This window comes from Ovis canadensis, chromosome 23, assembly GCF_042477335.2.
Source record: "Ovis canadensis isolate MfBH-ARS-UI-01 breed Bighorn chromosome 23, ARS-UI_OviCan_v2, whole genome shotgun sequence".
Classification (NCBI taxonomy): Eukaryota; Metazoa; Chordata; class Mammalia; order Artiodactyla; family Bovidae; genus Ovis; species Ovis canadensis.
This window is the reverse complement of record NC_091267.1, coordinates 59,247,963-59,261,260: the sequence shown is the minus strand read 5'-3', so window position 1 is coordinate 59,261,260 and position 13,298 is coordinate 59,247,963. Positions and strand designations below refer to the sequence as shown.

At 41.2% G+C, this 13,298-nt stretch overlaps 1 protein-coding gene across 2 annotated transcripts in view; it reads left to right on the top strand.

The window, feature by feature from the left end:
- Window positions 1–13,298, top strand: part of EPG5 (ectopic P-granules 5 autophagy tethering factor) — a 128,390-nt gene that overhangs the window by 100,738 nt on the left and 14,354 nt on the right. For both annotated transcript variants that reach the window (XM_069569067.1, XM_069569066.1), the window contains exons 36-39: window positions 3,205–3,380; window positions 5,518–5,703; window positions 6,193–6,402; window positions 7,029–7,173. In XM_069569067.1, coding sequence (XP_069425168.1) covers window positions 3,205–3,380; window positions 5,518–5,703; window positions 6,193–6,402; window positions 7,029–7,173 — 717 coding nt within the window. The remainder of the gene's footprint in view (window positions 1–3,204; window positions 3,381–5,517; window positions 5,704–6,192; window positions 6,403–7,028; window positions 7,174–13,298) is intronic.

Genomic DNA, 13,298 nt, shown 5'->3' with positions numbered 1-13,298 from the left:
CCTTTGTTACCACCTCCTGACTGCTGTCCTCTGAAGCTTCTGCTTCTTTCCCACTGTCCCCTGACACCATGGTTGCCATCCCACTATCCCTAGAAATTGCCATCTCCTTCTCCTGGTTCTTCTAGCCCTTGTTGCTTTGTGGCACAGAAAGCTGCCAGTGCTGAGAATCATGCCTTTTTTCCTGTACTTCTGATACTGATACAGTGGGAATATCAAAGCAAACACCCTGCCTTCCTTTGAGAAAGACCATTTCCCTTCACTTTGGAATCAGTATCCTCACCCAGTTGCTCTTTAAGTTCTTTAGTTGAGTACTGCAAGATCATGGTCACAAAGCCCGCACCTGAGTTGATCATGGAGCACTTGGTCTACCGACGTGGCACCAGAAATGTGGGCCAGGGCTGCTGCCAGGGCTTCCGTTTCTGCCTTCTCCTCCGTCAGCTTCTTGGTTGACTGCTTGAAGTGATCAAGCGCAGTGGGAGACACAGAGTCCGCAAGCGTGATGTCATCTTTGCTGGAAGCATTTATTATCTGTTGCAGAAGGAACAGCTTTACTTTCACTTTCAAGCCTTATGTTTAGGTCTTTAATCTGGTCTAATAGTGGTCCCTTCTTTATATCTTCAAGGGCTTCAAGGGCGGAGGATGGCCTTGACCCAGGGGCTGAAGTGCTGTAGCCTGATCTGTGGCCAGTTCTGTTTGAAGGGGGATCTGAGTGGTGCACCTCCATGGCTGCCGTGTGTTCATGTGGCACTGGGTCCTGGAGTTACCAGTATGCCGTCCAGTATTTTGGAGAAGGAAATGGCAACCCACTCCAGTGCTCTTGCAAGGAAAATCCCATGAACCGAGGAGCCTGGTGGGCTACAGTCCATGGGCTGGCAAAGAGTTGGGCCCAACTGAACATGCATGCACACACACATGCATCCAGTATTTTATATATAATAACATCAGATGATAGATTATGTGTTATAGTAGTATATATATATATAATATAGCAATAATACATATGTTAATATATGTAGCAGTAATATGTGTTATATATAAAATTTGTCATCTAATAATACATATATATATATAAATAGCCTGTTGTTTACTGTAGCTTTAGGTTCCCAGCATAACTGAGTGGAAAGTACAGTTTGCATATGCCCTTTGCTTCCCGCTTTGAGTGCATAGTCTCCCCTCCAGCTCCCCCACTATCTCCGTCCCCCATCCAAATGGTACATTTTTAATCGTTGATGAACGGGCACTGACACGTTATCACCCAGAGTCCAACGTCCATAGGACTCATGCTGGGTGTTGTTCATTCTGTGGGTTTGGATAAACGTATAATGATGTGTATCCAGCATTACAGTATCCTACAGAGTATTTTCACTGCCCTAAATATCCTGTCCTCTCCTAGTCACCCCTCCTTCCCCACTAGCCTCGGAGGCCACTGATTAGTTTTAGCTTTTCCAGAATGTCATGAAGTTAGGATCATTCATAGTGTTGCTTTCCAGATGGGCTTCTTTTGCTTAGTAATGTGCACTTAGGTTTCTCCATTGTTTTCATGACTTGAGAGCTTTCTTCTTTTTAGTGCTGAGTAATACTCCATTCTCTAGATGTACCTCATCCAGTATTTTTGATTGACCTTTACATATCTTATCTCTCTTTCCCTCACCCCTCCTCACCCCTTTGTGATATAAACTCTAGGCATAGAAACAGTCTTCTTTTCATTCCCCTAAGATTAGGATAATGCTGTATTCTCACTGTCCACTTGATAAATATTCATTCAGTGAGTAACATGAAATCCTAATAGTGCTCTTTTTTATTTTTTTTGGAAAGGCGGACTTCTAGCTGCTTATTACCATCCAGGATATATTTGTAGTGCGACAAATATTTGAGCATAAAACTATTGTCACAGAGGCTGTTTATTTAGTTTCTTAGTATAAAGGGGCAAGTACTGTCACAGGTTTGTGTATAGAAAATCAAAAAGTGGCCTAGCAATAAGAAAGTACTTGGCTAACATTAAGAACTGGTAGCTCAGTTCAGGCAAGATTGGGCGCGTTCAGGGTGGTATGGCTGTAGGGTAGCTCACCTCAGAGAGAGGAATCAGAAGAACTGTGCATAACAAGATGAAGAATTATTAAATTATAGCCTTTTAGTGAGATTGTCTGATTCAGCTCTCTGCTTTTATTGATTAGAAAAATGAGGACCTGAAAATCAAAAAGAATTTATCTGAGGTCACAGAACTTACTTGCATCTGGGCTGGGACTAGTGAAGCTCGTCTGGTCCTAAGAGATTACCTCCTAGACATCTTCTCCTACATATCCATCCCTATTTAAACAAAACTATCTTTTTTTTCTGTCCATATTTAAGCAAATGCTGCCCTTCACCTCTGTTTTAAAGGATTGTTAAAAACATATGTTACTGTTTCATAAGGACTAAGGATGAGGGCAGGGGAAGGTTAGTGATAAGTCGACTGGTGACGTGTGTTGATGCTCATTGGTCATTTTTCACAAGTCAGTGTTGAGAAACTGCTCTCATTGTGTGTAACTCTTTCTCCTTTGACTAAATTCCATTCCTGTGCATAGAACCAGAAAGTCTGAAAAAATTTGTTCTAGGCTAAATGCCCCTTACCTTGCCACTAGCTGTTGAAGGCACTTAAGTAATTGATACTTGTGAGGTTAATACTGAGTGATCAGGTCGCAGGAGAGTGTGAGATGCATTTTCAAGTGACTTTCTAGAATGATGGTTAACAGTCTAGTTTTATTGCACTGAGGGTTGAGATTTAGTTATTTGGAATATTTCCTTTTGAGGAATATTAGATTTCTCCAAGGAACGTTAGATTTCTCCAAGATACCCGATGAATGGATCAATTGCATGAGACTGAATCCATGAGACTAAAGGGATGCCTAAAGTTGGTTGGGCTTGTGAAGGTGTATTTGAGTTAAAAAGTCATATATTTAGAGGTTTTAGGGAAAAATTGCTCACCTCTGCTATCTCCCACGTACCAGCTTCTCCTTCCAGTTACCCAAGTAAGTAAATGACCATTCTTCATTATTACTCTGCCATCAGTTTTTCCCCTGGTAGCTGAAAATCTTTGAAACTGGGTAATTATTGAGAACATTAGGTTTTAGATTTTTAGTTCAAATTTGTGGTTTGTATTAGTTTTTTGTTTGTTTTAAAGATATACCCAAAGGTATTCAGCTGTATTTTCTTTTTCAATTTTAGATAAGCTCTTGCCTGGTGATGAAGGAGCCCTTCGGTTGCACCTGATGCATTACTGTGAAGCATGTACAGCGCCCAAAATGCCAGAGTTCATTCTGTATGCTTTTCACAGTGCCTACCAGAAGCTTCCGTGGCGGGACCTGCATCCTGACCAGATGCTCATGGAGGCCTTCTTCAAGGTAAGCCCTTTACTTTCCATGCCACAGCCTGGCATCTTTGGAGCAGCCTGTTCACTGTGGGTTTTCAGCCCAGTTGCTGTGTGTGCCGGTGTGGACCCTGCTCACATTCTTAATCGCCTGGGTGGTGCTTATGTAAAACAGCATCCTATGGACGTCATTTTACTGTGTTAGTAAGACAGCGTTTGCAGGACCATTTTTAAAGCTCCCAGAAAGATTTTGTCTGTAATACAGCAGTCATCCCTTTGGTATTCGTGATGTTGTCATGGCAGCACATAGTGTGATGACTTCGTCAAGCTCAGTCATGGTGTTTCTATGTATGCATGCATGCATGTTTTTCTATGAGAGTATCATTAAAACTTTTCATTGTTAAATTTCTATTGAAGTAAAATGTAAATCGATACTTAAGCATTAGTTTCTTTAAGTAGTTCTGTAAGGGATAATTAGCTTATAGGTGACAAAGGTGTTACTGTAGCAGCCAGTAATGCATCATAGGCATGTAAAGACCTGGATGGCCTGGAAAAAGTCCCCATAAATGTGTGGGAGTTTTTGGAGTAGAAGCAGTAGGTTCAGAAAATAGGCACAGCAATGTCACATGCTAGTTGGGCATTTTTGTTACTGTTAAGTTTCTGTTTTAAAAAAGGCTTTAGTCTCGTCTTAACTTTTTATGATCATTTCAGTTTATTTGCTCATAGTCACCAGTCCATTTGTGTTCATTGTTAACCTGATACCACATTTATTATTGAGACACTGTAAGTGCTTTAATTATTGCAGACCCATAGTTATTTATGACACTGAGTAAAATCCAGTGCTGTCTTTTAGTGTTCCAGTGGTGTTCTTGTCAGCCATACCTCTGTAGCTGAGCTCTAAGGAAAGCTGAGGACAGTTGTCTTAGTAAAATACAAGGTTAAAAATGATTTTATAGTTAGGTTTAGTATACGAGACAGGCATTACGTAAATATTCATCATTACTATGAATATCGAATTGAACCTTAAAGAGAGCGTTTAAGAGGGCAGCATTAGCTATATGACAGATTAAATAGAATGGTCCATAAAGGGCTGCTCTAGACTTTGTATGTCTAGTAGCTTTAGTCTAAGGGTAGACGACTGCCCTGCCTAGAAGCTGGGAACCTTTTAGTTCCATGAGTCTGGTGGCATAGTAGAGTATGGTTTTGAGGGGGTTGAGGGTCAAGATAGAGAATACATTATAAAGGAGGATGAAAATCGTTTTCCAAAAGGGAGAAAGAGTAAATAGCATGATATAATTATGGTAGTAACTGGACGACAGGAATCATCATCAGATTCCATTGACTGTGACTTTACAAATGGAGTTGAGCTTTTAAATCTTCTTTTAAAAAAAGGAAACATTTATAACTAGACATATTTTATTTTAAACAGGCTTGAAATGGACTCATAAGAGATAACTTTGATATTGATTGTATAGTAATACTTTATAATACATTTGCCCCTCCATCCCTAATATAGTTTAAATAGGACTTAATTAAACATTATGGAGTCATCAAAAATTATGAAGACTGATGATACAGATATGTACTTATAATGTAACATTATACTAAAAAGGCCATATGAAAATTACATATGCTAATATAATAGTCTCGAGGTATGGTCCCAGGACCAGCAACATCAGTACCACCTGGGAACTTGTTAACTCCAGATATAGGATGTTAAGAGTTCTGTGGATACACCCACCCCCTCCCCATCCCCAGACAAGTCCTCCAGGTGGTTCTGGTGCACGTTCAGCTTTGGGCAGCAGTGACTAGTAGATATAGCACCTTGGTCTTGCCAGCACATCTGAGGACTGTGGTAGGCTCCCTTGAGCACCGGTGACTAACTGAGGCAGAGGTTTGTCACACTACCTGGAGCTAGCAAAGATCATTCCTCTCCTGTTAAGACTTAGTGGAATAAATAAAGAACTCCAAACAAGCTGAAAGATGTTCCACACATTGAACATGGGAGGAAAAATAAATATTAAGTCTGAATCTCTGGAATAGGGGATAGAGTTATAAATAATTTTTATAATCTGGGGAGAAAGTGTAATTTAAAACATATAATTTAGTAAACATTGATATATATACATTTTCAAGATACATAGATAGCTAAAAACGTTGTTTCCTTTTAGGTGGAGCGAGGAAGCCCCAAGAGCTGCTTCTTGTTTTTGGGGTCTGTTCTCTGTGAAGTCAACTGGGTCGGCGTACTCTCTGACGCCTGGAGCCTCAGTCCCCGCCCAGAGACCCAGGGCATGGTTGTCTGCCTCCTTTTCATGGTGATTTTGTTGGCAAAGGAAGATCAATTGGTGGACCAGACAGTAAGTTTTTAGAGGGCCTGTGATCAAGACTTGCGAGTTCCTTAGATCCTCGCTCTGTATGAAGCAGCTGCTTTTCCGTGTCCCCACTGCCTCTTTCAGTTTGAATAGATGCATGGCCTATGGGATGTGCCTTCAACTAGCTGCCTGGTTTTCTCAGACAGTTCATAGTCTAAGGGAACCACACCAAGTTATAGTATTAAAATCAGTTTCATTTTACATCTCATTAATTGCTGTTCTGCCACAAGATCATAGAGTTTCTCTGAAAACTGGATTCTGAATACTTAAAAATCTTAACATTAATGTGTTTTGCCAAGACTTCAGTTATTACTTTCATGAGTACTTCTGCCTTGAGCAGAAGCTTATTTGATGTCTTAACTCTTCTGTGCTCATAATACACAACGTTAGTGGTCACTCCATAGACTCAGTGAAGACATATTTCCGGAAAGATGGGAGCGCTGGAACTAAAGGAATGTGTGTGTTCATTTTCAGGATTCTCCTCTACTTATGCTGCTTGGACAGACAAGCTCACTATCGTGGCATCTTGTGGACGCTGTGTCATATCAGAGTGTGCTGGGTTATTTCAGCAGCCATTACCAGCCATCTATCATCCTGGCAAAGGAATCTTCTGCTGAATTAATTGTGAAGCTCTTGAAAGTGTCTGCAGGCCTTTCTGTTCCTACTGACAGCCAGAAACATCTTGTAAGTTAAGTGCGTGCTGTGGACGGCAGAGTGTTCTTCAGGGCTGGTCGCGTTAGTGCCGTTGAGGACTGTCTTGAACCCTGCAATGGCTCAGTAGAAAAAGCTGAGGGATGTATATATCATTTTGGCTTCTTGGGTCTTTTAGTTTCACTTATTTCGTCTAGTAAGCCTTTACCTGGTAGCAGTCATTGGCAACAGAATGGCAGCAAATAATGAACATGAGTTTAAGGTCTGACAAACTCATATCCCCAGTTTACTGTCATACTTTGGCTTTCTCACCTGAACTGAAAATAATACCTTGCCTTTAATGTGTTCTGAAGATTAGATTAAGCAATGAACATAGAATTTTTGGAAAAGTTCCTGGCAAGTACTTAGTGTGTGGTTAATGTTATTAATGCAGTAAAAACTGCTACTGGGATTTGGGAGAATGTGGGTTCTAGTCTGGGTGTTATGAAAGACTTCTGTCCCCCACACAGGGCCCTTAGACATGCCTGTCCTCACGTGGCTCCCTGCTCCGTCCTCTCCACTCCCTGTTGAGGCAGTCACTGCAGTGCTCTGCTCGCAGGGAATATTCAGTTAACACTGTTGGCATGGACTTATTTGAATGATCGTTTCTTTATTGTCAGGATGCAGTTCCAAAATGCCGAGCCTTCACTCATCAGATGGTTCAGTTCCTCAGCTCCCTGGAACAAAATGGAAAAATCACCTTAGCAGGCCTTGAACAGGAAATGTCTAAGCTCTTGGATGATATCATCATTTTTAACCCACCTGGTAAGTGACTTTGGAGAAGTCATGTATTCACTCAGTAAATGATTTCCCGCTGTGTGTAAGACATTTTGAGATCAGGATGATGGTCAGGACACTGTCCTTCTGTTTGCAGAGAAGCTGATGCCTGGACACTTGTCATCTCAGCGTTGTAGGGGGGAGGGGGGCCTGAATTGTAAGGACTTGAGGGAGGGGTAGACACTGTCAGGTGCTGCTGTGAGGTTAAGTGGACCGAGGGCTGAGTTAGACAAGTCACCATGATGATTAAGAGATAACCAGAGACTGTCCAGTGAGCAGCCTTCCTGGATGTTTAGCTCTGAACTTGGAGGGCACTTCAGAATCACCTGTAGGCTTGTAAGAAAACTTTATATGAGAACTTATACTCCCAGCAGTTTGGTAAACTGGACATTCTGACTGCCTCTCCTGCTAAAAACAGCTTAGAATGCTGGATAAATAAAATGTTTTTAAGAAACCAAAAATTAAACATATTGACAAGTTGGCAGAAAATCTCAGAAGTCAGAAAGTGAGTAAAAGGAGGAGCCCATGAAAATAGATGGTGTGCTGAGGCTGCCTTTTAGCTTGCAGGCTTTTACTGACCTTCTTTGGATTAGGGGAGGCTATAAAGCCCAGGCCCTGCTTAGGCTGGGAGCCTTGAAAGGAGCTCCCATGTAGAACCTCACAGGACAGCATCCTCAGAGTAAGGATGAGTTAGAAATGAACCTGCTCTGAGAAAGGAAGGCGGCAATCCTCAGGTTCGTTAAACCCAGCAAATTCCAAGCAAGGTAAATAGAACACCTATACACACTGTAGTGAGACTGCAGAAGCACTGGTGAAAAAAGAAAAAACATTTACACGGACAGCTGGCTTCTCAGGGGCATCAGTGGAACCGGTAAGACGGTGAGGAGACGTGCTGTGAGGAGACGACTGACAACCTGGGTGGTAAAACAAGAGCAGGCAGCTTTCAAGGAGAAGGATGAAATAAAGGTGTTTTCCGTGACACCTGAGAGTGTTTGTCCCAGTGGACATCACTAAAGGAAGTATTAAATAGAGCATGTTCTTTAGGTAAAAGTGGAGTGGTCACAAGTGAGAGGCTTGACTTTCAAGAAGGAAAATAAGCAGAGAAAGTGATGAAATATGGGTAAATATAAACTAAACTGCTGATATAAACCTGCAGTTAATCATTTAGGGATTTAAAAAGCAAAAGCTAGAATTGAATTATATAGACCACAAATAGATATAAGTTAGGAAGGGAGCTGAGTTAAAAGCATTCTAAGGTTTTAATACTGTTCTAGGGAGTCAAGAAATTGGTTAAATGTGTGTCTTGATAGAATATGAATGATAAAAATTCTAAGCAGTTCACCAAAAGAAACAAAATATGTAATTTCTGAGTCAGTAGAAAGAGATAAAAAGGATTGACCAAAATATGTTCAATCCAATGAAGGCAAGAAGCATGTGGAGAATAGTCTTTTGGACACAGTGGGGAAAGGGGAGGGTGGGACAAATTGAGAGAGTACTACTGACGTATATAAACTACCATGTGTAGAATAGATAGTTAGTGGGAAGCTTCTGTGTAACACAAGGAGCCTGCCCAGTGCTCTCTGACAACCTAGAGGAGTGGGATGGGGTGGGTGTGGGAGGGAGGCCCAAGAGGAAAGGGATATATGTATACTTATGGCTGATTCATGTTGTTTTATGGCAGAAACCAACACAGCACTATAGAGCAGTTATCCTCCAATTAAAAATAAAAATTTTTAAAAAAGAAAGATGGAAAAGGTGAGAAAAATAACTGAAATAAAAAGATAAAAAGGCAGTGGCACCCCACTCCAGTACTCTTGCCTGGAGAATCCCATGGACGGAGGAGCCTGGTAGGCTGCAGTCCATGGGGTCGCGAAGAGTCAGACACAGCTGAGCGACTTCACTTTCACTTTCCACTTTCTTGCATTGGAGAAGGAAATGGCAACCCACTCCAGTGTTCTTGCCTGGAGAATCCCAGGGACGGCGGAGCCTGGTGGGCTGCCGCCTATGGGGTCGCACAGAGTCGGACACGACTGAAGCGACTTAGCAGCAGCAGCAGTAAATATAAATGGACAGATGGCTCAACTTAAAAGACAGAGATTTTCAGATTGTATTAATCATCAACATCTAGTTTTAAGCTATTCATAAGTATATCTAAATCATAAGATATGAGAAGATTTCTATAAGGCAATCACGTTAGGCAGATTAAAATAGGAAGCTGATATTGCTGTATCAATATGAGATAGGTAGGACTGTAAGGCAGAAAGCATTACAAAGCCAAATGATCTCCAGTGTGTTTTCCCACCCTGAATTTGCATGAAAAATACATACATTCATAAATAAGAAAAAAGCATTATTGGAAATAAAGAGGGCTTTCCTGGTAGCTCGGTGATAAAGAATCCACCTGCCAATGCAGGTTACATGGGTTCGATCTTTGATCTGGGAAGATCCCACATGCCATAGAACAACTCTTCCCTTGTGCCAGAACTGCTGAGCCTGTGCTCTAAAACCCAGCAGCTCTGAAGCCCAGCTGCCACAGCTGCTGAATCCCGCATCCCTAGAGCCCGTGCTCCGCAACAGGAAAGCCGCCACAACGAGAAGTTGGTGCTTTGAAACTCGAGAGCAGCCCCTGCTCGCTACAATTAAAGGAAAGCCCACACAGCAGTAAAGCCCCAGCACACCCCAACATAAATAAATATAAGTTAGATTACTAAAGAAATGAAGAGAGCCACTGGAAGTTGATGTAAGGTTTGGTTCACTGGGAAGAAATTGCATGAGGTGAAAATTGACAGAACTCAGAGGAAAAATGTCAAATTCTCTCACAGATTTTGACACGTGTGACAGTGACTGATAGATCACGTAGACAGAAAATCAGTAAGACTGTAGGATGTCTGTATAGCACAGATGGATGTAGTGAGTATGTGGAGAACGATACACCCTGTAAGTGCAGAATGCACTCTGTATCAGTCTCACTGAACAGTTAAGAAACTTGACCCATGACTAGGATTAAGGCATGTCTTCCGTGCATGCTCAGTCACTCAGTCATGTCCAACTCTTTGCAACCGCATGGAGTATAGCCCACCAGGCTCTTCTGTTCATGAAATTTTCTAGGAAAGAATAACTGGAGTGGGTTGCCATTTCCTCCTCCAAGGAATCATCCTCGCTCAGGTATCAAACCCACATCTCCTACACTGGCAGGCATATTCTTTACCACTGTGCCACCTTGGAAGCCCCAAAACATGTCTTAATCAGTTCTAAACGACTGGCATCAAATAGATTACATATTCTAACCACAGGGCAATGAACTTAAAAGTCAGCAACAAAATATAACCAAGAGGGGAAAAAAACATACATTGGAAATGAAGAAGCAAACTTTTAAGTAACTGATGGCCAAAGGAACAACAATATTTAAACTTAAAATATTTAGAACTGATTTTAAGAACATCAAAAATTAACTAAACATTGAGCTTAAGATATTATAAAAAGAACCATAAAATATAATAGAAATCTGTTTAGAAAGAAGGAGATAATAAAGAGAAGATAAATAGACTTAGGATGAACAATGAAACTGGTAAATATAAAGGGTAAATCTAAATGAAGTCTGACTGGATTTAGATCAGTTAGTAATTTGTTATTGTGTCATGGCAACAGTTGAGAAGATGATAGGAATTAACATTGTCTGGGAGCCAGTTAACCTCAGACTTTCAAGAATACATGATACAATTTGTATGATAACCACTACGAAAATGTTATTTAATTTAAAAGGAATATTTTAAAATATTCTTTAAAAAAATATTTAACTTCCAAACTAAAGAAAAATTAGAATAACAAGAAATAATCCCTTAAAAAAAGAAATGAAAGAGAGCAAAAGGAATGTAGAATAGGAGGAGCAAATTGGAAGCATATAGCAATTAAGATGGGCTTCCCAGGTAGCACACTAGTCGTAAGGAAAGTGAAAGTGAAGTCGCTCAGTCACGTCCAACTCTTTGTGACCCCATGGACTGTAGCCTGCCAGGCTCCTCTCTCCATGGGATTCTCCAGGCAAGAATACTGGAGTGGGTTGCCATTTCCGCCTGCTAATGTGAGAGGCATAAGAGATGGCGGTTTGATCCCTGGTCGGGAAGATCCCCTGGAAGAGGATATGGCAGTCCACTTCAGTGTTCTTGCCTAGAGAATCCCATGGACAGAGAAGGCTGATGGTTGGCTGTGGTCACACAGACTCAGACACTGCTGAGGCGACTTAGCATGCACGCACAGTAAGTAAGACGGGCTTCCCAGGTGGCTCCAGTGGGAAAGAACCCACCCGCCAGTTCAGGAGACATCAGAGATGGGGTTCGATTCCTGGGTCAGGATGATCCCCTCGTGGAGGGCATGGCAACCTACTCCAGTATTCTTACCTGGAGAATCCCCTGGACAGAGAAGCCTGATGGGCTGCAGTCCACAGGGTGACAAAGAATCGGACCCGACTTAGCATAGCATGCACGTCGGTAATTACGTTAAACGTGACTGCGATTGTCACAGTGGATACAGTAAGGAAAAAAAAGACAACCCAGTAGGAAAAAAATGAACCAGACCCTCAAATTGACATGCTACAAAAGAGAATATTCAAATAACCAATAAGCATGTGAAAACATGCTATACCTTGTTAATATTCAAGGAGATGTCAATTAAGAACTTGATGATATACTCTGTCACACCCACAAGAATAGATAAAAAGGTTTCAATAGTAAGTGTTGGTGAGAATGTGTATCAGGATAACTCTCATATACTGCTGAGTACAGAGTAAGTGGGTACAACCATTTTTATTTTTTTTAATATTTTATTTTTAATTGGAGGATAGTTACTTAACAGTATTGTGATGGCTTCTGCCATACATCAATATGAATCAGCCATGGGTATGCATATGTCCCCTCCCTCTTGAACCTCCCTCCCACCCCTATCTCCATGCCACCTCACCTGTTTAGGTTGTCACAGAGCACTGGCTTTGGGTTCCCTGCATCATGCAGCAAATTCCCATTGGCTCTCTATTCTACATATGGTAATGGATATGTTTTAGTGCTACTCTCAGATCATCCCACCGTCACCTTCCCTCACCGTGTCCCAAAAGTCTGTTCTTTATGTCTGTGTCTCCTTTGCCGCCCTGCAAATAGGATCATGAGTGCCATCTTTCTAAATTCCATTTATATAACTTTTATGTATGATATTGTCTTTCTCTTTCTGACTTACTTCACTCCATATAATAGGCTCTAGGTTCATCTACTTCATTAGAACAGACTCAAATGTGTTTCTTTTTATAGCTGAGAAATATTCTATTGTGTATATGTACCAAAGCTTCTTTATCCATTCACGTGTCAGTGGACATCTAGGTTGCCTCCATGTCCTAATTATTGTAAATAGTGCTGCAGTGAACATTGGGGTGCATGTGTCTTTTTCAGTTGTGATTTCCTCAGGGTATATGCCCAGTAGAGGGACTGCTGGCTCATACGGTAGTTTTGTTCCTGGTTTTATAAGGAATCTCCATACCGTGCTCCATAGTGGCTGTATCCATTTGCATTCCCTTTTCTCCACACCTTCTCCAGCATTTAGTCTTTTTGATGACGGCCATTCTGACTGGTGTGAGATGATACGTCACTATAGTTTTTTTTTTAATGGATTTATTTCTAATTGCGGGGTAATTGCTTTACAGTATTGTGTTGGTTTCTACCAACATCCACATGAGTCAGCCATAGGTTTACCTGTGCCCCCTCCCATTTCAACATCCCTCCTACCTCCCTCCCCATCCCACCCCTCTACTCACTGTAGTTTTGATTTGCGTTTCTCTAATAATGACTGATGTTGAGCATCTTTTCATGTGTTTATTAGCCATCTGTATGTCTTTTTTGGAGAAATGTCTATTTAAGTCTTTTGCCCACTTTTTGATTGGGTTGTTCATTTTTCTGTATTGAGCTGTTTGTATATTTTGGAGATTAATCCTTTGCCAGTTGTTTCATTTGCTATTATTTTTTTCCCATTCTGAGGATTAGCTTTTCACCTTGCTTATAGTTCCCTTTGTTGTACAAAAGCTTTTAAGTTTAATGAGGTCCCATTTGTTTATTTTTGTTTGTATTTCCATTATT